General features: G+C 51.1%; 9 protein-coding genes across 9 annotated transcripts; 4 read left to right on the top strand and 5 right to left on the bottom strand.

The window, feature by feature from the left end:
* The first annotated feature begins 24 nt into the window (after positions 1-24).
* On the top strand, positions 25-1,743 carry BDR25DRAFT_292970 (uncharacterized protein). Its single transcript, XM_033688686.1, has 2 exons — positions 25-381; positions 453-1,743. Exons 1-2 carry the CDS (start codon positions 348-350, stop codon positions 1,634-1,636), a joined length of 1,218 nt encoding a protein of 405 aa, XP_033543971.1. The 5' UTR covers positions 25-347; the 3' UTR covers positions 1,637-1,743.
* A 2,935-nt stretch (positions 1,744-4,678) lies between these two features.
* BDR25DRAFT_317338 (uncharacterized protein) lies at positions 4,679-5,578 on the bottom strand (the record flags this gene model as incomplete). The annotated part of the gene is made up of 1 exon (XM_033691668.1): positions 4,679-5,578. One exon carries the CDS (start codon positions 5,576-5,578, stop codon positions 4,679-4,681), a length of 900 nt encoding a protein of 299 aa, XP_033543970.1.
* Positions 5,579-6,615: 1,037 nt separating this feature from the next.
* On the bottom strand, positions 6,616-8,483 carry BDR25DRAFT_305901 (acetyl-CoA synthetase-like protein). Its single transcript, XM_033690515.1, has 3 exons — positions 8,394-8,483; positions 6,869-8,342; positions 6,616-6,816 (listed from the first exon to the last, which is right to left on the bottom strand). The coding sequence occupies exons 2-3, from the start codon at positions 8,309-8,311 to the stop codon at positions 6,715-6,717; spliced, it is 1,545 nt and encodes a 514-aa protein (XP_033543969.1). The 5' UTR covers positions 8,312-8,342; positions 8,394-8,483; the 3' UTR covers positions 6,616-6,714.
* A 158-nt stretch (positions 8,484-8,641) lies between these two features.
* Positions 8,642-10,623, top strand: BDR25DRAFT_345271 (uncharacterized protein; the record flags this gene model as incomplete). Its single annotated transcript, XM_033694032.1, has 4 exons — positions 8,642-8,825; positions 8,861-10,176; positions 10,242-10,337; positions 10,396-10,623. The coding sequence occupies 4 exons, from the start codon at positions 8,642-8,644 to the stop codon at positions 10,495-10,497; spliced, it is 1,698 nt and encodes a 565-aa protein (XP_033543968.1). The 3' UTR covers positions 10,498-10,623.
* Positions 10,624-11,300: 677 nt separating this feature from the next.
* On the bottom strand, positions 11,301-13,505 carry BDR25DRAFT_267999 (uncharacterized protein). Its single transcript, XM_033687083.1, has 5 exons — positions 13,013-13,505; positions 12,327-12,952; positions 12,216-12,275; positions 12,089-12,169; positions 11,301-12,033 (listed from the first exon to the last, which is right to left on the bottom strand). Exons 1-5 carry the CDS (start codon positions 13,183-13,185, stop codon positions 11,750-11,752), a joined length of 1,224 nt encoding a protein of 407 aa, XP_033543967.1. The 5' UTR covers positions 13,186-13,505; the 3' UTR covers positions 11,301-11,749.
* A 425-nt stretch (positions 13,506-13,930) lies between these two features.
* Positions 13,931-15,286, top strand: BDR25DRAFT_359147 (uncharacterized protein; the record flags this gene model as incomplete). The annotated part of the gene is made up of 11 exons (XM_033696051.1): positions 13,931-14,027; positions 14,059-14,086; positions 14,193-14,331; positions 14,369-14,496; positions 14,557-14,660; positions 14,718-14,827; positions 14,856-14,925; positions 14,980-14,999; positions 15,039-15,089; positions 15,119-15,196; positions 15,227-15,286. The coding sequence occupies 11 exons, from the start codon at positions 13,931-13,933 to the stop codon at positions 15,284-15,286; spliced, it is 885 nt and encodes a 294-aa protein (XP_033543966.1).
* Positions 15,287-16,703: 1,417 nt separating this feature from the next.
* On the bottom strand, positions 16,704-17,487 carry BDR25DRAFT_317334 (uncharacterized protein; the record flags this gene model as incomplete). The annotated part of the gene is made up of 2 exons (XM_033691667.1): positions 16,704-17,343; positions 17,384-17,487. 2 exons carry the CDS (start codon positions 17,485-17,487, stop codon positions 16,704-16,706), a joined length of 744 nt encoding a protein of 247 aa, XP_033543965.1.
* A 1,584-nt stretch (positions 17,488-19,071) lies between these two features.
* BDR25DRAFT_235793 (GPI-anchored cell wall organization protein Ecm33) lies at positions 19,072-20,398 on the bottom strand (the record flags this gene model as incomplete). Its single annotated transcript, XM_033685527.1, has 3 exons — positions 19,072-19,354; positions 19,403-20,242; positions 20,337-20,398. The coding sequence occupies 3 exons, from the start codon at positions 20,396-20,398 to the stop codon at positions 19,072-19,074; spliced, it is 1,185 nt and encodes a 394-aa protein (XP_033543964.1).
* BDR25DRAFT_376780 (uncharacterized protein) lies at positions 20,339-21,508 on the top strand. Its single transcript, XM_033697463.1, has 2 exons — positions 20,339-20,970; positions 21,177-21,508. Exons 1-2 carry the CDS (start codon positions 20,686-20,688, stop codon positions 21,492-21,494), a joined length of 603 nt encoding a protein of 200 aa, XP_033543963.1. The 5' UTR covers positions 20,339-20,685; the 3' UTR covers positions 21,495-21,508.
* The last annotated feature ends 1,599 nt before the right edge of the window (positions 21,509-23,107 follow it).

The raw sequence follows: 23,107 nt of genomic DNA, 5'->3' as shown, positions 1-23,107 counted from the left end.
CCGAGCAGCCAGCAACACCGAACAGACTGAACACGCTGCGAATCAACCCCCTTCCCCCAACGCATTGTGCGCAAGTGTCATATCTCTATTAGTCGACTCCTCACCTCGTTCTCTAGGCCCTCAGTGCCCCAGCGTTCCAGCATACAGCCACCGCTCGCTCTCCCCGTACCGCGCACAGCTGTGTCTCCGTTCTGCTACCCCGGTAGCCTCGTCATCGTCTAATATATTCCACGTAGAGCCTCCCCAGGCCTGCAAATTAACCGCCAAGTGCTCCCACCGTCCACTGCTTGCACAGCTGAACTGCCGCTACACTCTGTCATCGCCTTATTCTCTGGCATTGAAACGGAATGGCCACCGCCGAACCCGCGTCAGGGCCCCATGGTATGTCTTCAGTCCCTCTCCGCTAATTTTCTCAATCACCTGTGGACTCCTGCTAATTGTTATGACAAAAGACCGCAACACTATGCGCAAGCGGCCGTTCACAGGGTGGATGAAGCGTCTCGCAAACCTGAAACCCTCGACATCCGACTCTCCGAACGCTTCAGGAAAGAAAGGTCAAGGAGCAGCCCATTCAAAATCAAAGAAGTCTGCAGCTAAGAACAATCCGTATCCACAATCTGGCCACTTCCGTGGCAATGGCAACGGTCATCCCTCTTTTTCGAGCCCCGTATCCACCGCTAGATCCAACGAGAGCTTTACGTCAGTAGAGGAGGCCTCCGCAGGACACCAAGGGGTACTTGCAACAAGCAACAAGTCCACGGCACCGACGGTGGCGACCAATCCCGAAACGATTCACTCCGGACGGTCAAAAGCAGAGACGGGCCACAGCAATACAATCAGTGGTGGAAGCACATTCTCCTCTCCAAACCACTCGGACCGCTCTCTCACTACCACTTTGACCACTATTCAGTCAAGCGCACCTTCGAATGTGTTGGCTTATCACGCACAGAATGCATCTGCTGCGAATGTGCCACCAGTGCACTTCTCCCACCAGTTCCCAACCTCTCCACCTCCCTCAGCCATCCCCCCTCATCTAGCACCCCAACCACATCCGCACTCTTACCAGGCGGCGACAGCAGGCGGTATTCTTACGGACAATGCGTCTATTTTGACCTTGGCCTCTTCTTCGAAGCGCCGCCGGCGAGCCTCACTTGATACAAACGCATCTGTCCGTGCCTTAGCTCCGTCTTCAATGTGGGGAGGCAGCCGGGACTCACTTCCACTGAGTGTACTCTCTGGCAACGCAGACAACAGCACAATCTACAGTCCCTCGACTAGGCCTGGAGTGGGCGGCTTTGCAAATGCGGAGCGAGCTAGCCTCTACTCTTCTTCGGGAGTGGCAGCTCCGGCGCTCAGCAGCGAGCGCAATAGTTATTACGCGAGCAAGCAGAATGCTGATGGCGTCAGCGTTCGAAGTGGATTGCCAGGCCATGGCCGAACAGACAGTATTACTGGCAGCATTGGGGCTACTGCTGCAAGCCCATTGGCTAGTCCGAAGGATCCGGTAGCAACAGGCAGGATGAGTCGAAGGAGCTCAGATTGGAAAGAAGCTGGTGAGGATAGTGAGCTTGGAGACGATGGTGAATCACCCGCGTGCCCTGAAGTTGAAGGGAAAGGAAAGGCACCGGTGGTTTGAATTGCTTTCAATTTTGGTTTGCATACTGCGTGAGGTATGGACAAGGAAAGGGGCGTCATTGGGACCGAGTGGATGCTTCGAGGATAGCATGTGGCTCTGAGTTTTCTACCTTATACCCTAGGTTCATCAAGGACTGCTTTCGTGTTTTTTTTGGGTTGTGGTCCAGATAAATGCATTCTTTATCGTGACAGTTAATTTGTCGAGTTACGTGAGTAGATGTCAGTAGTTTCATTTCCTTTCACTGTCACCACTCCTACCGCAATCCCACTGCATTCCCACCGCACCGTCATACCCTCCCCGCCACCTTTATCTCGACTCCAAATTTCCGCTTCTTTGCCACTTCTATATACTCTCTTCCTATCCTTACTCTCTTTCGTATTCTCGTCTTCTGAACGACTACAACCCTCCTTGCCAGTCAGATTCACGATTGTCTAGACTCGAATCAGTTCTGCTCTGCGTCTTACCTCCACCCCAATGCTTTTGGCAACATCTTTCTCACCGACGTTCAGAGTGACTGGACGCCGTCACTCACACCATCCCACTTCTCGCTCGCGAACCATTCCCAGGCCGCAACGCCTCAAGCCAGCTTAACTCAAACAGTCAGCGCTCTACTGCTACAAGATCCTTTCTGCATCCCAAATCCAATGATGCTCGCTCTGCCTACGGTCCCTACCTTATCCTGACTCCGATCTCCGACCCACAAGCTTCTATGTAAGTGTGTCTTCGCCTGACGAGTCATACCTTCCTCACCCCGATTCCGCCATTCTCTGCCTCGTGCCTAACCACGTCAATAGTTTACACACACTAACCAATATCTTAGCGTTATGAAGTCAGTTCGCCTAACTCTTGCTCCTAGCGTAAACAGTACTTTAGCATCAAAATCGACCCAGAAGATGATTTCACCATCCGCCTCACTCCATCGGCGAAGCCGCTCGCCGAGTGATCCAATACAGTCAACACACCTGCCAAACGCTCTCGTGTGTTCGACTTCACAATCTCCCCACGCGTCATGGCTGGTACCTCTGCTTATTTTAAGCATGTGCTTGGCCTTCAACCTGACCAGCTAATGATCTCTATGGAGAACAACGGCTTGAGCCGTGCCTTCGACATCTGGCTTCGCGCCCTCCACAATGGTGCTAAAACTATCCCTACTTCGCCCCAGGCCATTCGCGTCGAAGACGTGTGGAATGTCATGGGCGTCGGGTGGACGTATGGCTTCATCCCAGAAAATACTAACGCCATCAAGTCCTGGTTCGTTGCTCTGTACGACGAGAAGTTCGGCCAGGGGGTACTCTCTCCGATGCTTGCACGCACTATGGCCTTTACCTGCGCCATGCTCGATCGCGCTGAAGGCTTCATGAAACTAACCAAATATCTTGTGTACAACACAAATGAATTAATGTTCATGCATAATCCTACCGAATATGAAAATCTGACGGTCAAAGCCCGATTATTCGATAGTAAGTCCTCCCTATACTTATCCCAACATCCGCCGATCTTTTGCGCATCATGAGCTCACATATGCAGGCCCTTTGACCGCAGCGAGAACTTCTGTCCACTCTGTCCTTGAGAAAGAGTTGAACTTCCCATTGGAGAAGCTTCATGGTACTCATTGTTCCTGTCGCAAGGAGACCACCTTTGACTATGAGGACGCCCTTCTGAAGCCTGGCTGCTGGCCCATTGACAGGGTGTTGAAGCAGCATCCCCTCGAAGAGGTTATTGGAAGGCTCAAGAATTTCGAGTTCACCCCCAAGACTACCCAGTGCGAGTCTAATGTATGCCTCCGCGATTTCAAGAAGTCGGTAGACATCGCCACCTACCGAGCCCAGCAAGAGTTCCAAGGTCTTTGCGCAGACTGCGTTAAGCGAAGCAAGCATGCGCCGGGTCAGTCACGAGAGGCGTTTGTTGAGAAGAACTCTCCATATAAAGGTTGCTGGGGTATGGAATGCCGATTTGGACACGGCCGTGGCACGTAGTGTAGGTTATCCAAATGTGAACAGCAAGACCCTCGCTAACTTTCAGTCTTCTCCTGGATGGGACCTTCTTCAATTCGACGGCGGATTCTATACAGAGCTCAGCGAGAGATGACAGAGGTCAAGAACAGTCGTCTTCGCATTCTGAGAGGAGGCGCTCTAAGCTAGCTGTGAAGATTTTGACTGTCCACTGCAGCGACTTCAAGACTACATCTAATACACATACTAATGGTGGCGGCGCGATTGTCACAACCCTCAACTTCGATAATCTACCGACTAGAAACGGCGACAAAGAGACTTCATGCGATTGCGAGACGAACAATGATACTGATGACGACGAACAGTTCTTTGTGGCCGAAGAGGGCGATATCGAGCTAGACGATGACGAGGAAGTAAATGGTACTTCGTCATTGGGGAAGCTTCAACGATGTGTTAGTGATGAAGAAAAAGAGCGCTAAAGACAGACATATTTCTACAATCTATCAGTACAAGAGCCTATGATCAGCGTATTAGAGTGGCTCTCATTGGATTGGATATTGTTGCACTGAATGCTACTATATGGCTGCCTTTACGGTCCTCTATGATTCCGCTACCGCATGATACCTCGAATTTCTCTCCTCTTGCGAATTTGGAAATGACATCAACCTGGACACAATTTTTTTTCACTCGATCGCCAGCGGATGGACGAGCGGTTCACATTTCTGGGAACTGGGCGATCGGGTTTCCCACCTCTTTTCTCTCAGTGGATATCAAATAGAATACCAAAGGATTAAGACTCAACTTTCTCGAGGGATTTCCAGTAGAGCGGCTACGACAACTACGCTTGGCTTTGATGGGCCAACCCATTCTACCAAATCCTTCAACGATACAACGTCTGGATTATAGAAAAAATGCCTGCATCTAGCGTCTCTAAGAATATGGTACGGTGGACGACTAGCGTCTACACGCTATCAAATAGGAAAACGCGAAGAATTTCGCTCTTACCAGTGCAACCATGCCAACACGACCAATGCCTCTTCTAACATATAAGACCTTTTAAGAACAGAAAGAGGTAAACCCTTACACTTTATCACATTACAACGCACAACTCCTTGAGCATCTCAAATCCCTTACCCTCCAACTCCAGTTCCTTCTTCTCTTCAACAACTTTAAACCTCATGCCCCGTTCCTTCACCACTCTGCTTTGCGCCTGCTCCCAAAATGCCCGCTCTACCTCCCGATCCTTTCGAACCTTCTCAAGCCAAATTTCCCATTCCTCTTCCTTTATCGCTTTCTTCTTCTCGATGTTCTCTACTAAGGCCTCGATGTCCGCGCGAGTGCATTCAGGACATAAAGTCTCCAGCATTGTAAGCCCGAATTTGCATTCTTGCAGATACCATTGATACAAGGTCGCCGAAAACGGCGAATACCAATTCCGTTTACAACCCTTGCGGGTACACGGCCTAGGCATATATCGCCAATCCCACTGTTCTAATACTGGCTTACTCTTCTCACTTCCCCCTGTCTTCAGCGCCACCAGCGGTGCCACTGACACGGACAAAATCGGTGACGTTGGATCCTCCCACCCCAGCACACGCTGTTTCTGTCGATCCTCGAGCTCTGCAGCTTCACCCGATCGCTGAACGTCAAGCGCGCAGATCCAGGCTTCGTGTTCGCTGGCGATGACGGACAGGTTCTTCCGCCCCGCGTTCTGTCTCATGGATTCCCATTCGCGGCGACAGGCGTCGTTGGCAGCTTTTAAATCCTTGTAGGCGTGTGACGGACAGAGACCGCGTTTGTGGCGCAGTCCGTAAGGTTTTTGAGTTGTGTAGAAGGTGGGGGATAGAGAGGAGAGGAGGTAGTGTTCGGAGCAGAGCGGGTGAATGCAGGGGATGTAGTTTTCCATGAGGTTGTAGGTGTGGGGGTGTCCTGGCGTAGTGGAGGTTGATGGCGGGGAGGGGGATTGGAGGGTAGATTGTACGGTTGACATTCGGTTTGCGGAAGCTTTGGTTCGTGAGGGGTTTCGCGAGAGGCTTCGGAGACTGCTGATGCTGAGGCGGGTGGCGGTAGATCGGCGCTTTGAAATTGGGGGGTTTTGTCTGGTGGTGTTGGAGAGGGGTGTGGGGGTTGGAAGCGGGGATGCAGACAGACGTTTGGATATTCGTTTTGAGCTGGGAGGCTTCAGGGTGGGTTTTAGTGTCATGGTTGGGTCTAGTTTTGACATCTTTGCGTTAGGTGACGTGGGGCTTCCCGGTGGGCAAGCAAAGGATATGATGGAAGGGGCTGTAGAGGGAGAGGGAGAGGGGAGTCGTATGAAGTCTCCCATCATTAGATTGTTGTGTTGAGAGATGGTGAGTGGTTGATGCGAGGATGCTGCAGGGAAGTATTCCCTGAACAATTCGAGGCGCTCGTGGAGAGACCACCAAACAGTCACAGGTTTGGGGTTGAACCAACGAATGCAAGAGAAAACATCTCATTGAGACGAAAAATATCCTATGAAGATCATGACGAAGTCTAACGAAACGAAAGGAACATCAATCGGCGAGGAAGTGTGGGACGTCTTCTAGAGAGAAAATTGGAAAAGGGAGTAAATCTCCTTTACACCTTAAAGTCAAAGTTCAGTGTCCTTCACGACCTCATCTCGCTTTCCAGCCCTCTCATTCGCATATTGCATGTGTTCGAAAAACAAGTTCCACATCCCATTATCTCTGTGCAGAGCCAACGTGAGTAAATCAAAAGAAACCTTTTGGCAGCGGGGGGCCGAACCTTAAATTGTGACATTCTCAGCTAACGACATAGAATTTTTGCTACAAGAGATATAAGGATACGAGAAGGCGGTCAAATAACAATTATAACAATTGGATGTTGCGAGTCCAGAACGTGATATTGCGGGAAAGGCCGAGATTGAGGCTGCAGTTAGCGAGACCAATAGCGCCATCGACAAGGGCCGGAATTCACAGAGAGAGGGGAAACAGTGCGTTTAGCTAGCGAGAAAAGCCTTGGTGTTGGCGAGAAGGGAAGTCCATGTCCAATCGGTACCAAAACGTGGGCTCTATTCAAGTATCTTGTGCTATATGCAAAACGGTATCTACTGTACATTGCAGACAGAATGCAGTATGCTAAAGGCTAAAGCTTAGGCTTAGGCTCTTTCTTGAGCATGGCTTCGGCGACGAGGCGTCGTTGGATCTTGCCAGTGGCGGTCTTGGGCATGGTATCCGTGAAGAAGACCTGCGGTGATCAGTGAACTCTTCTGCAGGCACTGTGGAGCGCTTGGAAATACCTGTTTAGGCAGTTTGAACTTGGCAACCCTTTCACCCATCCAAGTCTTCAAGGCTTCGGCATTGAGCTTCTGTCCGTCCTTGACCACAACGGCGACCCCAACGTCTTGCCCGTAAATCTCATCGTCCAGCGCAAAGCTGACAGCCTCAGACACAGCTAGGTGCTGCGCAATCACGTTGTCCAGTTCAATAGGACTAATTTTCTCACCACCTTTATTAATGAGCTCTTTGATGCGACCAGTGATAATCACATAATCATCAGGGTCTTTTTTGCCCTGGTCACCAGTCCGGAAAAAGCCATCCTTAGTGAACGATGAAGCATTAGCAGCGGGATTGTTGAGATAGCCTTTGGTAACATTCTCGCCGCGGATGCAGATCTCGGCCTCTTCACCTTGTGCAACTTCGTTTCCCTCTTGATCAAGGATCTTAATCTCAACTCCCTGACCAATACCTACGCTGCCAGGTATGCGCTTTCTGGGAGGCAAAGGGTTACTCGTCATTTGATGTGCAGCCTCGGTCATTGCGTACGCCTCCAGGACCGGGGCATTGAACGCCTTTTCTAGTTCATGGAAAACCTTGGGCGAGAGTGGAGAAGAGCATGACCGGATAAAACGGATTCGAGGTTTTGGGTTTGGAGGTGGATTCTTGAGGAGAATTACATGGATCGTGGGGACCGCCGTAAACCAATTTGCTTTATGCTCAATGAAGTCTCCCCAAAATTCGGAAGCTGAAAACTTCAATGGTACAATGACCGATCCTCCAGAGGCAAGCGGTGCGAGGAAGCCGGCTAGTAGACCGTGGACGTGGAAGAGCGGCATGACCAGCATAGTACGGTCCTTGGGAGACAATTGATAGGTAGCCTGAATGTTCTTCATTGTTCTTAGCAGGTTGCGGTGTGTTAATGGCACAGCTTTTGGGCGACCTGTTGTTCCACTGGTATGTAGGACCAACGCAATATCATCTGGCTGCGCTGACTGGACGTTTTTGTTGCTCTCGCCCGCTAATTTCCCATTTTCCCTGACGTCTAGAACCACTTCTTTGCCATTGTAGAAGCACTCGGCGATTGCGGCTTTGTACTTTCTTGCTGCGCGAACAGAAGCTGCATCTTGACTAAACGCGCCCTTCGGCACCAGAGCAACCGCCGAACTCAGATCGTCGATGTAGAACTCGAACTCGGATTGCTTGTATGCTGGGTTGAGTGGCGCCGCAATGGCCCGTTGCCAGGATGCGGCAATGAAAGAGACGATGAATTCGTACGAGTTGGGTAACGCAATGGAGACGGCAGATTGAGCGGTCACGCCGAGAGCAGCCAGTTGCTGTTGGAATGCCTTGACATCGGCGGTAAGTCTCTGGTAGGAGATGTATAGGGGAGGTTTTGAGGGAACAATGATGGCAGTGGAGGACGAGTCCTCGGAGAAGGCATTTTCGAGGGTGGTGGGAGCCATTGTGTTGATATCGGGGCAAAAGTCTATGGATCTAAGCAAGTCAGGACTCGGTCAATGGGAGGAGTTGTGAGGAGTGGAATACATCTTAGTATACGCAACTGTACAGGGAAAGAACAAACAAAATTACACAAGAGGCCTGCTCGCATGCGTCTAGACTGATAGCACCATTCCCGTACAGCACGTTGATAGTTGATATCCACGTGACTTGGCCGATTACCCATAACTAAGCACAGTCTTGGCGACGCGCCAACTGTGCCTCCCTCATCCTCGTCCTCGTCCTCCACCTCCCCCTCCTCCTCTGCTCAACAATACCTTATCCTCAGCACAGTTATGGCTACTCAATCAGGTGCTAGTAACCAGCCAGGGAAGAGCCAATTGCCGAACCCCTATGCAGCGGTTGCGACACTCCCCAACCCCTACGCTCATCTATTGCCCACCCCGCCGGGTGCAGAAGGCGCAGCACAAGGCTGGGTGCAAGACAAGCAAGAGGAAGAGCAGAAACAGAAGAAGAACGGTATATCTCATGTCTACACCTTCCCATCTAACTAGGTTCACGGTTGCTCATCCCACCATGCTCAGCTCTCTTCTTTACTCCGTCTCACCTTACCGGACACCGCGCGAGGTCCAGTAACCAGCCACAAAACAAGAAGCCCAAGTTCCACGGCCCCGCCCCCAAGCAAAGCTCTACCGATGACGCCGCTTCTGCTGCCTCTCGTGCTGCCGCAGCCAGCCGCAAGGACTTCTTAAGGACTACTGAAGAAGACCTGGTCGCTGCCGACATATACGCTGCCAAACACCAAGCGCAACGGGGAGGCAAGAGAGGCAAGAAAAAGAGAGAGATGATGTTGCAACAGCAGAAGCAGCAGATGAAGTCTCAATGGAATCGTCCTTACGATCTTCATTACCCTACCGATATTGACGCCTTCGCGGCTAGCTCAGAGTCCAATTCCATGTTCATCAAATTCCTCCAAAAAATCGGAGTTGAGAACAGCAGCGACGAGTCGAATCCAGAGTCCCCAACAAGCTCTTACTCTCGAATGTCCTCCGCCGAGCCGATGGAGACGTCTCCACCACCAGAAGCTCCTGATGACGAAAATGATGCGTATCGCCCTCATATGAGCTTCGCACCGCCTCTTGGAACAAAATCTTCCACCCAGCTTCTGACTACTTCTCCTACTGTTATTTCAGAAGCGTCGACTGGCGAAGAGGCATATATGATCCGCATGCGCCTATCACAACAGCCGAATGTGATCCCTATACCTCCACCACCCCCACCTCCCGAAGACAATCTAATCCCATCACTCCCGCCGGGGCCATCTTATGAACCCGTCCCTATTCCTTCCCCCCCACCGCCGCCACCTGAGTCACTAAAGCCTATCTATTCCTCCGTGATTGAAGGTGCGCCAGTACGCTATGAACGACCGTCACCACCGAACCAACCGTACTCCGCCGTCATCTCAGGCGCTCCTGTGCACTATAAGCAACCGGATCAATCGGATCTCGAGATGGAGGATGCTCGACCTGAGCTAACCCCCAAAAAGAAGGAGAAGAAAGAGAAGACCAAACCGATGTCAATCGGCGAACGGATGATGGCCAAAATGGGCTACAAGAAAGGGGAAGGGTTGGGTAAGGATAACGACGGCATTCTCGAACCTTTGAGTCTCAAGATAGCCAATAGAAAGACAGTTGTGGATTCAGGACCAACCGTTCACGTGTTCACCGGTGGAAAACGAAAGCGGGAAGACGAAGACGGCGAATTTGGCAAGCCGTCATCTGTCATTGTGACTTGGGGCTGTGTTGACGGCGTCAATTTCGCAGAGGACGCAGATCGGTCGGACGGAGGTATCCGGCAAGAAATGGGCGATGTATTTGACAAAAAGGGGAGCAGCCCGTTAGAATTGTGCAAAATCATGCTGACGTATTGTTATAGTTCGGCACGATTGAGCGTATTCATGTTCATCTCGGTTCTGAAGCGTCTTCGAAAACTGTCTACATCAAGTTCAACTCTCCATTAGGAGCGCTTAATGTAAGTTGCTATAGTTCAGAAGTAGTTCTGTGGCCACCCTCCTAACCCACTATAATAGGCTGTCAACCGCTTCAAAGAGGGGTTTGAGTTTCAGGGCAGGACTATTCGCGCATTATACTATGATGAGGATAAGTTCCGCAGGGGCAACTTTGACGAGTAGGATAGGTTAGGTTAGGCGACTCTGGTTGTTCTGGCGCGTCGGAATTGTGTGGGTCTTTCAATGGAAATCTGCATGTGAATTCGACGGGTTATTTTTGAAGGATATGGAGATGAACGTGAAATATATACCAAGGTGTTTGTCGCCTTTCTCAACATGTGCCCGGTCCCTTTTGATGTGCTGCGTGGAGTCAGACCAATTCCCCCTAGAAGCATCGATCTCCTAACTTGGAAGGTTTCAAATCCATCTATTCAAAGTACACTGCAGGCTAGCCTGACAAAGTTCGGCTTATTCAGCCCAGAAACCGGCATCCTTGAAACGCTCCCTTCCAAAACCAATCCGAAAAATCAAATCTTCCCAGACATTGGTCTGTCATGGACGGTGATATATATGTAGTCTCATCCTAAACAGTACTAGTATCTGTACGATGTCTCTAGATGATAATGCCGCTCCTATGCAGACAGTACAAGTTCTTGAACCTTCCTGTTTTGCGTAGGCCAATGGATACAGCTAAATCTGCAGCTGACTACAATATACAACATCCTCCTTCAAAGCTTACGTAATCCTAGTTTTAACTATATTGTTCCTAACAAAGAAAGCCCTCAGCCCAAGGGTCAACTCTGTTCAGAATATCGGCTCTAGTTTAAGTGATGTCTGCATGGGCGGAGATGATTGGAGTTCTGGGCTTCTGACCATTTTACAGCGCTGGCGCAATACTATCAAACGTATTTAGAGCTAGAGATCGAGATATTTAGAAATTTCTGAGAGCTCAGATTCAATCACAACACACCCATAAACATACAGATATATAGGTTCACCATTTCCATTATTACTCCTACTCCATGGCGCATCCCATTACAGGTAGCAAATCTACCCTTGCGCCGGTGAGGCCTATAATTTCCTACACAGCAAGATCATCTCCCCCGGCCATCCAGCAACCAAAAAACCGGAGTGCTTGCGCATGATTTATGTAATGCAGGCGGGTAAAGTATAGGAACAGAAATGGAGGGAAAAAAAGGTTGAACAAAAATGTTGGTTTCATACCGCCCAGGGCCGAAAATCGATTTCCTAGGCCGGGGATGTTTGTTTGCTCGCCCGCCCTGCCCTTGAAATTTGTTTGTCGTTCGTTGAGTTAGTCACTCGCCGTATCCATCCATTTCTTACACTGCGTCGTCATCCTGCTTATACCCCTATTCACACAAAGCCCCTTTGCTTTCTTTGTCCTTCTTCTCCTTCTGATGATAATGTTGGTAGATTACGCATTGCCAGGCTTCTCGTCTGTATCAATATGCCAGACGACATAGTTCGGTAGACCATACACACCGTACCCTGCACGTTTCGCCATTTTTGCAAAACCTTCAGTCTCGGCTTGGTTTTCGAAGGGGTAACAGGGGAAGTTGATGCCAGAGCGGTGAACGTCTGCTTTAACGATGATGTTGACGCCGCCTATGCCGTCGAGAGGGATCTCCTCGTCTTTGTTTTCGCGCCAGTTGCCCATTCTGGCCATGTATTTGCGGTTGGTCTTGTATTCTTTGTAGCCTGGGGTATTTTGTTAGGTAGTTGGGAGGAAGGAAGAGGAGCAAAAGGGACAGACCTTCGGCGAGAACGATGTCTTTGTCGAGAGACGCAGCGAGTTTACGACCTTCTTCGGATTCTTGCCACGAGTTATAGTCGACTATTGGAATTAGTAGGTGCTCTGTAGGATGAACAGGTGACTTTACATCTTCCTTCAATATCAACCATTTTACCATCGCGTTCCCGGTATCTATGGAACCAAATGTCTATATCACATGTCAGCATGGTACCGTGAGCCTCGTCTAGAAGCGCCTCACTTGGCACAAGAATATCCCTGTCGTGCGCCACAAAATCCTCAATTATTTTGGCGGGGCTGTCCTTGATATCGACATCTCTCCAATACACCCAGCTGTGATCCGCCTTGAGGGCTGTGGCCAGCAAATAGTTCCTTGCCCTGCCCATGGCTTTTCTCCGAGGGCCCTGAGCTTCGAAGCCATGCCTGTCTTCCACATTTTGCGAGAGCGTCACGCCAAAGTCCTTCTCAACAATCATTGCAGATCGGAATGCGATCTCTGGGTTCCCCTGCACCCGCTCCAGCTCCTTTGCCAGAGCTGCCATTGTGTCATCCGTCGAGTCGCCGATGAGGAAGCCGAGGTCAATTAGGTGGTGCGGGTACGTAAGCTGACTGATGAGGTCGAAGTGCTGTTCTAAGTAGGGCGCGGCGTCACGGAGCGGAGTGAGGATGAGGATGCGCTCCTTGTTCGCATCCGCCTTCTTGGTGGATTTGATCTGGTTGAGGTCGACGTGGGAGATGGTGCTCTCGTTGACCTTGACCGGCTTGTGGTGGTTAAATATTACGGGGGTCTGGAGGTGGCCGTGCCATTCTGCGTTCTCGTTCGGTGTCATGTGCATTGGTGGTTTGGAGGGGCCCCAGCAGTAAAACCTGTATAACACTTGTCAGCGGCTACGCGCGATGCCAATGCCTCGTCTCGGGGGTGCGTGCCGCTGCATCTCGCCCGCGGCCGAGCCCATGGACCGCCATAGCAGCACAATTATCGAGACCAGGCCGACCGAGAGCAGGAATCGGGGGTTCCTCAGGATGTGGAAGACGACCCGCGTCGGGGGTAGTCGTGCTCGGGCGGCCTTCCACGAGTAGCCTCCTTTGGGGACCAGCATGGTGAAGCGAGGCGCGCCCGCAGCGTTGACGTCCTTCTCCCGCGCCTGCGATAGGATTGACGAACTCCGCGCTCTAATGCCGAGGGTGTTGCTCCTCTCCCGCTGCGTGTGTAGTGGCGGAGACGACGGGATGGCCAGCTTGGAGGTTGGGGAGGGGAGGAGGTGCGATGAAGCAGGTTCCTGGTCAGTCGTGGAGGCTCTGCAGCAACGGCGCGCGGAAGGCTCAGGCGTGCTTCATAGAAAAACTAGCGCGGTCAGAGGTGAAACTAGGATGCAGCGACACCGGGCAACGATTAGAAAGGGCAGAACGAGCGTAATTGGGGTAAAGTCCAGAGAATCATCGGATTCGCAAGGAGGTCGCAAGCAAGAGACCAAACGCTAGCTGCTCGGCGCTGATTGGCCCGAGTGGAACAGGCCGCGCATTCGATGTCGCTAGAAAATGTCCACGCAGTCGTAGCAATTCCCCTCAGACACTGCGTAGCTCACTGTCAATCTGCTTTGGAGCATGTCGTAGAGACGGCTTCACTTTGAGAAACTGTTCCTTCTGTCGTCGATGCGCCCTTGTCCGTTGCACGTGAATTGGCCAAGCAAATTGGAAAGTTTTTGAGTGGTCAGTCACGCTAACCACCCTTGCAACCGTTGCTTGACGTCGACTGTTCCTCACTAACGTCTGTCGAAATCTTCCAGAAAACGATATACATACTATTGATACATAAATTCTAGGAATTGCAGGCCGGCAGATGTGATGGAGCATAACAGGTTTGGATCTGAGACCAACAATCCACATCCTCTTTACGCTCTCCTCAAATTTAGCAACAGGTCAGATAGATCAAAGCGTCCCCGTCAGTGTCCGTGACTAATGCCAACATGCAGTAAGTAGCCAATGTATGGGCAAACTGAAGTAGATGCTTTAGCAATGTCTTGTTCTGGGAAAGAAGACCTCGGTAGCTAGTTCAATGAAAGGCAAGGCCTATAACCATGGGGAACACCGCATGTCCTCTGGGAAGGGATACTCACTCAACCCACTGGCTCCACCGATCCAAGGAGCAGCTTGAGGTCTGTATCGGTCTCAAACACTGGAAAGGGAGACAGCCCGACAAGGGTTTTTGCGGCCCAGGCAAGGAGCAAAAGCGAGCAGGAGAACCCGTCAAACCTATCCTATTGAAAGGAAACGCGTTCTCAGGACATCTCGTCTGACACTCTGTCTCCGCTTCGAAAGCCAATAACTTGTCCCTTCCCTCCTCATTCTCCTCTTCAGTTCTGCTTATTTGCTCGTCGCTTTACCTACTTCTCTTCAAACCAAGTTCAACGGTGAGTCCTCCACCGAATGAAAGGTCGTATAGTTGGAGGCACTGTCTCTCTCGGTTGCAGGGAACCGCGGCACCTTTCTGGAGGCTTTTACAACTCTCTTTTAACAACCTCGGTCCTATGCATGAGCATTCAGCAGAAGAATATTCCGTGGAACCAGGTTGTGGGTGCAGAAGCAACAGTTAGGCGCAGCCAGCCCGCATAGCTCTAATCAAAGGCGCCAGTGGAGCCAATGGACCGTTCCTTGATCTCAAGCCTTCTCCCACAGGCATTCCTTCATGGCCCTCTCAGCTCTAAGTATCATGTGCGACGCCCTGGCCCGTCCGCCGCTTTCGTAGAAATAATCCCCCACAAGCGTCTAGATGAGGAATACCGACGGTAAAAAGATGATCGGTACGAAGTTCCGAATGATGGCCGTCGAAATCGAAACCGGTATGCACAGCTTGTTTAGTGGTGGGCCTTCCTTAGCGCAGTGATGAATGCAAGAGATGGAGGAGACACGGGAAGTCAATACATCGATACTCGGCCGCTCGTGCCAACATTAGGGCGCCGCCTCATCTCATGGAAATGATGTGTTCGAGACGGCGACTGACCCCGTATCGTATAGGGCCCGGGCCGCTGGTAGCGAACGTTCCTTGCAATTCTCTACTTGACGCTCATGGCTCATCACGTTGAACTGTTGATCGGTGTGCTATGCTACACTGTGCCATAATTCCAACGGAGACCCATGCAGAGCTGGCCAAGATTAGGAACTCTTCGCGATAGGTCAGAGATCGACACTGGAATGGAATAAGGGTGTTCACGTAAGTCGTTACCTCATTGTGTACCTATTCTTCATGAGATCTCTTTGCACGAGCTCTATGCGCTCTTAAGCACCATGTTCATGAATTCGACTTCGTGAACTGCTATGGGTTCGAGATCAAATGCTACTTACGGCTTAATGTTGAGATTTCTAGGAGAGGCGGGTTCGCCAGGCCCAGTTTCCACTCAAGGTCGAAAATAGAAAGGACAGACGTTCTCTTGATCAAAACCCCTCGGAGTAATTCCGAGGCTGCTATTGGGTGATAGGATTTAATATCCCCCACACAGTAGCTGAAGGCCATGTGATGAGATCCAGAGTGTTGGGTAGTGGTGGCTCGGGGGAGTGCGAATCTTCACAGCAATTCCAACACAAACTGAGAGGTAAATACGGGTGGCACAGTAGCCAGACGCTGAAAGAGGAGTAAACAAGCGACAAGTGGACACGAAAGGTGAAGCAAGCATATACATTGAAGCCTAATTTCTCTGTCTGGAACAAAAAGATTTTTAACATTATGTAGTGCAGGAAGAAGAAAAGGTGGGCTGACGTCGTGATAGTTTTGGTGTGGGAGTCTGGGAGAGGGCTGACCAGGGTGCTTCGGAGCTGTGAGTGGCCTGTTCGTGCCTCCCAACAGGGATATTCCTTAGCCGCATGAGCCAAGCGTCTCTTCCAGCCCTTACGTACGACGTCTGACATCTGTGTGAAATGAGCTGTGTTGTGCTTCCCGATCTGTACTATTCGCATCTTCATCGCTTTGAGCAAAACACATAGTTTGATCGGCTGCAGTGGTTCCGAGATGACCAGTATCATTCACCGAAGTGAGAAAAACTAAACTACAAGCTTTGCTACATCCATGTCTGATCGGTCAATCGTTGGTCTACCTATCCCATCTCGACCTCGTACACGTCAGGCGAGCCCTAGGCTGGCCTGCCCCAGGTTTCCATCGACATGTATCTACAGCGGTTTTTTACACCAGATGCTGTACTAATGTACAGATGACAAACCGAAAGTATTCACGCCTTTACAAGTTACCATTACCCACTGAGGATCAGACACTCACATACTCGATCGAGCTCTAAAGGAAACGAGAGCACAAGTAACTAGTAATGACAGAAGTTTGTTTGCAGAGAATGGAGTGAAGACTCGCATCTGGACCATAGAGTAAGGAAATGTACACAAAATTGCCGCCTGAACGCTGAAGCACACCATTCAGACCTGATAGAGAAAGTCGCAAGCGCGATGAGTGTTTTCCAAAATTTCGCGGATAAATACCCGAAAGTTGAATAAAGCTATTGAAGCAACCGCCCGGAACGACAATCAACCTCTCCAATGCCGCTAAGACCGAAATACCACCAAAATGGAAATTGTATAGGCATTAGATATGCTAGTGAAGGGTTATGTGGGTGGTGCTTTAGAGTCGTGGGTGCGAACATTTTGGCATGAGCTCCGGATCCTCCATGTTCGCTAAACCCTCTTTCAAATCTCGAACAAATTCTCCAAATCCACGACTCTCCAGAAACTCGATGTGTTGTTTGAGGAGGTCTAACAGCTCTATCGCCGACATGAGGACGGGTATTTTCCCGTAGTACAGGTCCTTCTTGGCATTGTTCTGTTTCAATTCCTTCCCCACCCAGGACTTCGGGAGGCGGCCATGGGGCATGAGGCCTGATATGGCTTCCCCAACCTTCGCAATGGCACGGGTCAACTGCTCGCGCGATGCGGTTTCCTTCTTAGCCTTGGCTTCGGCCCGCTGAAGATCCTTTGAAGTCATTTCCCGCTTTGGACTGCTACGAGCGCGTTGCTTGCGTTGTGGCTTGTCAATGTGCTCGCTTATTTGGTTAAGACGTCTGAGAGCATTGTGTTGATTTTCCATAGTAGGATTGAGTTCACCGGGTGCGAGGTATGGTGACGTTGAGCCACGTTGAGACATGAATCCAGAGTAGATTAATGCCGTGGAAAGTCGTTGAGGAACGTCAGGTACGGTAGGAGGCATCCCGCGAATCATATCGTTGATACCAGGGAGGTGTTGTCCCTCTTCGCACTTCCTGTGCCTGTTAGTGGTGACTCCACTGGTTCTAATAGGTCACATACTGATTAGTCATGTTGACTACTTCAGGATAATTCGCAGGTGTATATACAGGCGATATAGGCTGCTCCTGTTTGAGATGGGTCAGGATATTGGTCTCCGAATACATCATGGCTCACGGGAGTGGTTTAAGGTTGTATCATGTAGAATGAACAAAGCAGAATACCACCTAACTCAAGATGAAGAAGAAGTGCTGGTGAGAGACGAGGGGTTTGTTCAGAGATGAGACAGCCATCTTTTATATTCCTCTAGAGGCGAGCACCTATGCCCCATGCAGACATACGAAGACGGTAAAGATGGCGTCACCGCGGGACCGGGTTTCCAGGTTGTTGCAACCCTCAATTCCTTCTTTCTTGATAGAAACCTTTGTGCACTGGTTATTCTCCGCCTTTCGGGGCAGTGACCGTGCACGATGACTGCTCGCAGCGGGGAGATGTGCACCTAGCGCCTGCAAGTGATGATTGGCAATAAGCCGCTGTAGACGTGGGAGGGCGTTACGCAAACCCAGTAGAGGCGCCCCCTTGCGCGCAATTGAAACCGCAGCACTCGTCTCAGTGACAGGCGGCCAGTTAGCTGGGGAAATCCTAGTGAAATGCTCCGCAGCTTCGATAGCTCCACCAACGAATCCACCCTCGAATCCACCAATGGTATACAAGATAAGTACTTACGTCTTTAGTTCCCACCCTCATGGGCCCGATAATGTCGATAACGGTTCCTGTTGGACGACCAATGGTGTGACGGGTCAAGCTCACACCGTTAATAACCCAAGAACAGAAAGAACGTGTGCATGCAGCCATGACCCGTGATGGCTTGCATAGGTCTGAGCTGGAGCTGCTTGTAGTTCTCGATTTTGAGACAAGTTAAGATCAATGGCTTGACCGGGACCAGAACGGAAATCTGAGAGGTCATTTCTTTACGCGGTTCATGGTCGGCAAAGCTCCTGTACGCTGCTGAATCGGGGACCAACTTTGAGCGCCTGTGAGCAGGCATCTGAAGCAGCCGCGCCTGGCCAGGGCCTGTCATCGGTCTGGCGGTAGATGCGCTTGTCGGAAGATGCTGGTAACGCCACAGTATGCACTGAATTCGGATTGCTGTGTAACCGCGTGGAGTTTAAGCCGTTATCCGACCCCTTCTCTGGCCAGGGGTGCTCGAGCGTTTCTTGGCTCGGTCGAGGTGTGCCAGGAAAAGGAGTTGGGCAAAGTCAGACGAGAGCCAGAGTGGTGGTACGGAAAATGCTAGAAAGATGATGGCTCTAGACGGAAACGACACAGCACTTCCAAATATCATGTGCACATGAGTGCTTTGGGCCAAGAAATGCATTTTCGCTGCAACATACATAATAGAGAGAGGGCATACCTATAGACACGAAAGTGAAAGAGAGAAAGGCACAGATCCATGAATGCCGTCCATCAAAACCCGCCGCCACCTAGTCCGCGGATGAGACTTTTCGAAAGCAGGCTATGGTGTGCCATATTAAGAGTCCACTAAACTTCGATTGTCGTGGCCAATCGATACATACAACTGATGCATGCTGGTCAATTACCCCCCTCACAAGATCCCCTTCAGTCCTCAATGACATCGTTCGACCATCCAGGGCGCTCGCAAGCGAGATGCCGCTATGCTATCAAGGAAAACAGATGGTCCATTATTAGTCTATGCAAGTATGTTCGAAACGCCAGCGTCATGAAACCGTTCACAAGAAGAAAGCAGCAGCCAGGCCCATAAGGCCCATAGCAGCGTTGCTCTGGACATTCAGGGTCGAGGCAGCACCAGTCTTCTTGGCGCTGGCTCCAGTGACAGTTGGCGTGGTGCCCTCACCACCGGGCTTAGCGACGCTGCCGACGCAGACGAACTTGCCCTGAATCTTGCCCTTGTTCTTGAGCGGCTTGAAGAAGTCGTCGCACTCCTTCTGGACGTCACCGGTGGACTGCAAGTTGAAGGCACCCTTGACGTCGTTGAGCTGGGGGATTTGGATACTAGTCTGGTCAGCGTAGCTCGGTGTAGAGAATTGGTTCGTGACATACTCGGACATGTTGCCGTTGAAGTCAAGAGCACCACCGATGGTCTTTAGTTGGGGCAGACCGTCGATCTTGCCGAGTTTGGTGTTGTTCGCGATCTGCAGGTTGGCCGAGACCTCAGTCAACAAGGGGAGGGAGATGTTCGTCATCTCAGTGTTGGAGACGAAGGCAAGGGCACCTCCAATCTTGGTGAGATTGGGGGCAGAAAAACTGGTGAGAACATTCCCGTAGAACCCCATGGAACCGTTCAGGGACTCCAGAGACGGCACCTCAACTGAAGAGCAGTTGCGGAACGTCATGTTAAAGGCCCAGATCAGGTTAGGGAAAGTAACGTTAACTTCAGGGTTGTTCGCCTCGAGGGTTAGAGAACTAGTGACATTGCCGAGCTGCATCGAGATGTCGCTAATGTACCGATTGTTAGCGATGTACAGGGTGTCCACACTCTTAATGTTGATACCCTGGAGCGACTGAAGCTGCGTGTTCTGGATGTCGATTTTCGAGGCCTTAGTGATTTGGTTGTTGAATTGCAGGGTCTGAAGGTTGGGGAGGGCGTTCCATTTGAGGGAGTCGACGGTAGCGAGCTTGGGGAAGTTCACCGTGTTGAGAACTTGCACCGTGTCAAGCAGGAACTGGCCCGTGATTTCCGACAGAGAGCCGCCGCTTATGGATTGAATAGCGGAGTTGTTAGTGCACGCTAGGTTGCCGTCGATCTTCTCTACGCCATCGAGGGCAATTGGGTCCGAGGTGCCTGTGGAGATGGCGATGCTCCCCGAGAAAGTTTTGCACGAAGCCAACGCGGTCGCATCGCCCGAGTTCTGGATGGTGGAGGTTGCAGTTTTGGAGATACTGCACGAGGCAGCTAGGGGAAGGCAAGTCAGCGCCATGAACGGCAAAGGTGGTCAATTCGAGGCCATGCTGGGGCCATTGAGAGGGAGGGTACATACCGAAGGCGGTGCTGGCAACCGCGAGAGCGGGCAGCACGATCCTCATCATGGGAGACATTGTTGTCGACGTGAAGCAAGTCGGTAACTGTAGCAGCGGAGTCAGAGACGCGTCCCGGCCTCAATTGGGTGCCGTGTGTGCCAAGGCAGGGTGGTACGAACCTGGGATATTAAGACTGCTCACGAGCTGGGACGAGATAAGTTGTTGATGGATCGAACAATGCTACAGAGCGAATGTGAAGAAGGAGAAAAACGAGGGAAGAAATAGGGCTCACGAGCCAAACAACGCCAACAGTCTTGGAAGGCGAGGCTGCGTGAGAACGAAAGTGGGTTGGGAAGAGTTTGGAGATGGGAAGGGTTAAGGGAGAGCCGGCGATAGAAAAGGAGGAAGGAGTGGCCGGGGCCGCACCTGCCACACCAGACCGACAAAGACGCGCTAGCCGAATAGGGCAAGGCCTTGGAATCAGTGATATCGCTCGCGCCAGTGCACACCCGGACACGCCAACGCAGCGCGATGATGATGCTAGTGGCCACCGACCGACGGTGAATCCAGCTCCCAGCGAGTCACGCCTGAGAAGGGCCGCCGATGGGTATCTCTTTGCTGCGTCCTCCCGTGCTGCAGCATCCTCCATCGTGTGTTTGCACGAGCTCGAGTTACCGCGCCGCTGTCAAGGCCTGTGACAGCTGGTGAGACGGGCTGCATCTATCCTGTTGAGCTCGTGCAAATCCTGCTTGAAGTGCCGGTTTGTTCTTTAGCCCGCCGAATCATGCGCGGAAGAGCCTCTCGAAACGCTTTCCTCAACATGCGCCCCAGCAATGAGCGTGCAAAATCAAGATAGATCATGTCTCGGCTGAATCGTCTCAACGTCTCCAAGGCTGGCTTGTCTTCGGATGGCGTTCTCGGGCACGCCACAGTTGACGCCGCCGCCAGACGACTGGCCAATTTCCGCCGCCTTTATTTGCTCTTCTTCGCCTCGCCATCTCGCCACAAAGAGGCGCGCTCTTACCTGGTACTGCTCGACAGAAATGCATCGGACTCTCCGCTTTGCTGCACAATTAAGCAGGACACCTGTGCCTTGCTCCAGAGTCTCAGGAGCTCTCACGGGGTCTCAGAATCTCAAATGCACGCCGCGCAATCCCCCCACAAGCTCTTCTGACAAGCGTCGCAAGCTGCAAACGTTAATGACTTCTTCCATTGGCGGTTGATAGGCTTTTTCTGGGCCGCCAATCACTCGTTACCGCAGCCCCGAAATCCCGTTAACAGTATCAAGAAATCCTTTGTAGATCTCCCCGAGCAGGTTACGGGCGACTCTCCTTTTCGTAAAGCATGCAAGGGAGTGCAGGCCACCATTAAAAGGGATGATTATTGGCACCATGGTTCTGGGACAAACTTCCTTGGCTAACCAACACCACGATCCGCATGGGAATAATTCGAATTCGATGGGGTTTGATGCCTCGGAAAGATCCCTGGAAACAGATTTGAGATACCCTTTCCGTTACGCTAGGTTTAACGCATGAATTGCTGCTCTCCCTTTTCTGCCGGCTCACTTCTTCCCTTCCATCGGGAGACACGTTGATCTCTTGTTCCGCTAACAAATGGGTCTCGCTAATCAGAATCCTTTTCCGGCCGGATGTGCTAGATCACCAAAATGTGGAAATCTCCGCGCCCAGTCCAGGATTCTGTTTGAAACAAAGACAATTTAACGACCTGCGTCGCCAGGCTTCAAGTCATGATTTGCAGCTACTGCAGAGCACATCTTTCTCACATGTTATCACCTCAGGAGCTTCATCAACAAGCCACTTTCTGCAACATCGTCAGGATGAGGCTGGCGAGGCTGTGTGGCGCTCCCCGTCCACAAACACATCTGTGGTTCGGGGATGAGCCCTCCTTGATTTCGAGGATTACTCGACAAACTCACTTCTCCCCCAGCAATGAAAGCAGCATGGCGGTGTTCTTTCTTAATACTCGATAGCCTACGACGTACTTGAAAACTACTTGAAAGTTGGGGACTGGGATATGAAGCTAGGTGTCTCCCAGCAAAACGGATGTTCCCGGTGTGGTCACAGCTTCTATAATTGTCCGTTACGGCGAAGGAAGCAAAGGACACCCGCTTGTGCAACATTTGACGCGACAATGTTCGGCCCTCGAGTATTGGTGCTTTCCAACATAGCTGCCGTAGCCCACAACAAACACAAAGTCCACGGTATCCCAATGTGCGACTTCAAATCGCACCTTAGTGCCTCCTCGCCTTTCCTCTAAGCTTTCTCTTTGTTAACACCCCTTTCTCTTTTTTCAGCGTGTTTCTATTCCAGGGTTTAATGCAAGTCTATCCCCGCAAAGCTACACTCCTGCATATCTCAAACAGCCTAGCCCGCCCGTAGCAGCATTGTATCTCAAATCTTTAGTTCACGCCACACAACGAGACGAGAGGCGAAAACTGACGGGCCCTTGTCCTATTCTTCGACCGCCTGCGCCTTGTCTATCGTACAAAATGATTACTTAGAACTCCAGTGCCCCCAGATGCTTGCAACTTCATGTAATGCTTCAGATAGTTTCTCGGTTAGTACTTAGGTGTTCATGTAGGTATCGCGAAGCGAGGAATGCAGACTAACTACAAAGTACATAGACTAGTAGTCTGTCAGTACTAAGTCAAAACAGTACTTTTGCATCGTGACGTCGACTGATACATTAACGAAATGAACCATGTACTACGTATGGAATGCGATGGTAGGCTAGGACAAATCTCCGAACCTCGCACGCACTCTGAGG

This window comes from Lindgomyces ingoldianus (assembly GCF_010093535.1).
Source record: "Lindgomyces ingoldianus strain ATCC 200398 unplaced genomic scaffold BDR25scaffold_31, whole genome shotgun sequence".
In the NCBI taxonomy this organism is placed as follows: Eukaryota; Fungi; Ascomycota; class Dothideomycetes; order Pleosporales; family Lindgomycetaceae; genus Lindgomyces; species Lindgomyces ingoldianus.
This window is presented reverse-complemented; position numbering and strand designations above follow the sequence as displayed.

Excerpts from the sequence above, each read along its gene's own strand:
- BDR25DRAFT_292970 (XM_033688686.1), top strand. The coding sequence starts at position 348 with ATGGCCACCGCCGAACCCGCGTCAGGGCCCCATG. Across the intron at positions 382-452 it reads ACCCGCGTCAGGGCCCCATG|ACCGCAACACTATGCGCAAG; the intron begins GTATGTCTTCAG and ends TTATGACAAAAG.
- BDR25DRAFT_305901 (XM_033690515.1), bottom strand. The coding sequence starts at position 8,311 with ATGGCTCCCACCACCCTCGAAAATGCCTTCTCCGAGGACTCGTCCTCC. Across the intron at positions 6,817-6,868 it reads AGTTCAAACTGCCTAAACAG|GTCTTCTTCACGGATACCAT; the intron begins GTATTTCCAAGC and ends TGATCACCGCAG.
- BDR25DRAFT_267999 (XM_033687083.1), bottom strand. The coding sequence starts at position 13,185 with ATGCTGGTCCCCAAAGGAGGCTACTCGTGGAAGGCCGCCCGAGCACGA. Across the intron at positions 12,170-12,215 it reads GGTTGATATTGAAGGAAGAT|TCGACTATAACTCGTGGCAA; the intron begins GTAAAGTCACCT and ends TAATTCCAATAG. Across the intron at positions 12,034-12,088 it reads AGACATCGTTCTCGCCGAAG|GCTACAAAGAATACAAGACC; the intron begins GTCTGTCCCTTT and ends AAAATACCCCAG.
- BDR25DRAFT_376780 (XM_033697463.1), top strand. The coding sequence starts at position 20,686 with ATGGGAAGGGTTAAGGGAGAGCCGGCGATAGAAAAGGAGGAAGGAGTG. Across the intron at positions 20,971-21,176 it reads GTGCTGCAGCATCCTCCATC|ATCATGTCTCGGCTGAATCG; the intron begins GTGTGTTTGCAC and ends AAATCAAGATAG.